Consider the following 3,811-nt stretch of genomic DNA (forward strand, 5'->3'; position numbering starts at 1 on the left):
ATATATATATATATATATATATATATATAACTTTTGTATCATTAGGTGATAAAGTAGTAATACAGTTTTATGTCACAGTTTTAATTCACTTTCAAATTATGAAATCTGAAATATATTATTATTTTGACTGTTAATCTGATATAGCATAGTTGTTGAAACAAGAGCTCTACAGTTAATCCCACTGGTTCCTGTTTCCTTTTTGAACATTGCAGATTCTGGCCAGGAGAAGTAGTTAAATTCTTAGGTTTATGTTTCTTCACTTGTTCAGTGAGCATATTGGGAATTAAATAAATTATGAAAATTAAGAGAATACAATAAACACTGCTTTTTAGAATCATATATAATAGTTTATTTGTATATCATTTTGTGCATTTTCTCATCTCAGTTGTAATCCCCGTGGGCTTCCCATCACCAAATCACCCTGCACCATTACCATGGTCCAGTGCATTTCCCTCACCCACTGTTTTTGATCCCATTCCCTACTCCACCCCCATAAAATGTCTCTGGTTTATAGCTGTTCATTATTATTATTTTCTCATCTGGTCCACTATACTCCTGCTATGAGAGAAACTATACGGTATTTTTCTTTTCTTTCTGGCTTATTTCACTAAGCATGATCTTCTCCAGTTCCATCCATGTTGCTGCAAAAGATATGTGAATAAACACTACTTTTTTAGTAAAAAAAAATATATACAAGTTTGCAACTGTTCTGTAAGAGATTTATCAAAGGAAGGATTACAGACTGCATCATGGCTTGCTGCAGTAAATTTCCTGAAAATGAAAATCTGGATGAGGCATTAAACTTTTTTTTTTAGATTTAGAGAATAATTGTAAACAAAGATGTGATTGGCCAATATGACTTTAGTAATCTGAAAGGGTTCCTATTGCTCTGAGGAAGTGCTCCCAAGTCTGCATTATGTGATGTTTTGAAGGCCTCAGTACTTGTAATAGAGCAGGTAAATGAAACATTTCCAGTGTGTATATACTAATCTTTCTAAGGAAATCCCAGCTCAGTTTAGTGGTATCTATATATGAACTATTTTCATGACACCCAAAGCATTTTGAACCTATAGTCAATAGTAGTGTCATGAAAATAGTTATTTTGCATGTTACATAAAAATTAGGATAATCCAAAAAGAATGGTGTTTAAGTTATTACTTCAGATTTCAGTTTACTGGTAGAAATATAACAGTCACCTAAAAAGAAGCCACCTTAGATTTGGAATTTTGTTACTCTTCTCTTGTATGTCCACTTTTTTTAAAAATATCTGAAAAGTCAGAAGCTGGCATAACATCAGTACCCAGTAATGCGTAGATGATTACTGTCATTATTAAACACACAGGTAATTGTGTTTAGTAGTAGTGAAGTTCTTATATTCATAAGCAGGGATTAATTTTTTAACAATCTGTGATTTATTCATTTTTCATATAGGCGCTACAGTTTATTTGCCGGTTCCCTCTTATCTGTTTCATAGGATCCTTTGTGGTAGTGAAACTAGAAAAAATTGTACTTTAAAACTCCTACATTATCCTATTGTTTATCTTCTGATGTTTTCAAAAATTCCAAGTATATTGCACATACAGAAATGTAATCATTTAATTAAGAAATAAGATGTTAACAGCTCTTGTGCATTACTGGATTTTATTTTTCTTTGTTTTGTTTGTGTGTATTTTATCTCACTTCTCAAGAATTCTTTTTTTTTTTGTATTTATTTCCTTTCTGTTCTTTCATAAATAAAATATTTTAAAGTACTGGATAAAAGTGCGTAAATACATGCTATGTTAGCTTTTTAGAATATCATTACTATTACTAAAAAGTAACTAAAAGTTTTAAAAATATTGTTTTCCTTCTGCTCCCTCCCTTTTAAATTTTATGTGCTTCTTTAATCATTGAGTACATGTTCATTTAGAAATGGTTGACTGTTTTTTTTTTTTCTTCAGTGTGTAAATTCAAGGCTCACAAAAGGTGTGCAGTGAGGGCAACCAATAACTGTAAGTGGACCACTCTGGCCTCTGTCGGCAAGGACATCATAGAGGATGAAGATGGAGTAAGCCCTGTTCTGTCTCTGCCCTCTTTTTAGCACCACTTCTTGTTTTATTTTCTGATCTTGTGACTAATCATAGTAAAGTGGGAGGGCACATTATTAGGACTAATATTATTAGGAAGGCTTTGGTTAATTTTGAATTTTTAGTTTTAGTCAACCCTTCATAACTTTCTTCAGCTCTTAAATTTTTCAGGAAATGTGAGTAGGGATTAGGAGTGGTTATGTTGCTGGGCTGGTGTTGTAACAGCAGCCCTTATCTAACAAATGAGGACATCCCTTTGCATGCTTTTCATTTCAGCTAGACTACAAGTCCTGAAGGGCAGGGATTTAGTCTGACTTATCTTTCTATCACTGCAATGCTTGGGGCATAACAGATGCTCAATAAATGTGGAGTAAATAAGTAGACGCCATGAATCCTGCATGGTATCAAATTCACAGAGAAAGAAATAATGCTGTGTCTCCCCTGGGACAGGAATGATGTCCTTCCCGTCCTCTGTGTGACTGCCCTTTCTTCCTGCTGCACAGGTAGCCATGCCTCACCAATGGCTCGAGGGCAACTTGCCTGTGAGCGCCAAATGTGTTGTCTGTGACAAAACATGTGGCAGTGTTCTCCGTCTGCAAGACTGGAAATGCCTCTGGTGTAAAACAATGGTGAGACCTTAAAAATTATTTTCCTCTTCAGCTCCTTTTTGTAACTCCTTCACCTGTTTGAATTAGAGGCAACAAAAGAATGCATGGCATCTCAGAGCCTGCGTGCACACATACCCATAGTAATGTTCATCTTTTTCCAAGGTGTATCCCCTCTAGTCCAGTCCTGTTTTCAGTTGCCCTTTGCTTGTAGTATTTACTCTTGTATCTCTTCTTTATCTAAGGACCTCTTTTCCACAGTTTCATTGTTTCTCATTAAGCTTATTCCACACTTAGTGGTTTGCTGTTGGCACACAGAAAATGTGTGTGTGTGCTCTTTGCACAATTCTCTGGTGCATCCCCAAGTTTTGGTTGACTTGAAGAATGTAATTTTGCTATTACCTTGTGTGTTTTCTCTGACAGGTAGAACACCAAGTTCAGTAGACGGTGCACTAATATAATTTAAGTTATGCAAATGTATGTTATATAAATAAATATTTTAAAACTTCTTTTCATGTGCAAGAAAGCATTGAGACACTCACAATGTTGATGAATCCCCTGGCAAGGAGCGTCCCATCGGTGCTGGGCTACATGGGGTATTAATGCAGGAACCAGAGAGTGGATTTAGGTCCGTCAGGGGGTGCTGTGGGCTGAGTAATAGTGTGAGGAGCAGGAACTGTGAGTGATCCTCTGTGCATGGGTCAGGGCTGTCCAACACCCACAGCCATTGCCTTGCATTGGGGCAGATTTTCATGAGTCTTGAAAATCAACTCCCCCCTCCTCCCCACCAAAGTGGAAAAACATTGCTTTAATAAGCATGATAAATATCAACAAATATAAGAGATAGATGTTATGTTGACTTCTTAATCAATGAAGTTAATCTCATAGGGTACAGAGGAAAATAGGTGATATTGTATTTTAGAAGCCAGCTAGGCAATCTACGTTTCTTTAAAAAAATCAAATGTGATTCACTTTGTCCTCACATTTTTGTTGTGCCTCATCAGTTTCCTTTTCTGTTAGCCATTGGTGATTTCATATAATATATAACATGTACCATGTTTCTCTTTTTGGAGTTTTATGTAACCCCAATCACTGGAGTTCCCCACCTTTTGTCGTTCCTTATTTTAAAAGAGTGCAGCA

General features: G+C 35.8%; 1 protein-coding gene across 4 annotated transcripts in view; it reads left to right on the forward strand.

Moving 5' to 3' along the window:
• Positions 1-3,811, forward strand: part of DGKH (diacylglycerol kinase, eta) — a 143,903-nt gene that overhangs the window by 77,667 nt on the left and 62,425 nt on the right. For 3 of the 4 annotated variants that reach the window (XM_004680126.2, XM_004680127.2, XM_012723201.1), the window contains 2 exons: positions 1,941-2,047; positions 2,570-2,695. The exons of the other annotated variant lie outside the window; for it this stretch is intronic. In XM_004680126.2, coding sequence (XP_004680183.1) covers positions 1,941-2,047; positions 2,570-2,695 — 233 coding nt within the window. The remainder of the gene's footprint in view (positions 1-1,940; positions 2,048-2,569; positions 2,696-3,811) is intronic. 4 annotated transcript variants of the gene reach the window in all.

This window comes from Condylura cristata, unplaced genomic scaffold, assembly GCF_000260355.1.
Source record: "Condylura cristata isolate star-nosed mole 26May11 unplaced genomic scaffold, ConCri1.0 scaffold00010, whole genome shotgun sequence".
NCBI classification, from domain to species: Eukaryota; Metazoa; Chordata; class Mammalia; order Eulipotyphla; family Talpidae; genus Condylura; species Condylura cristata.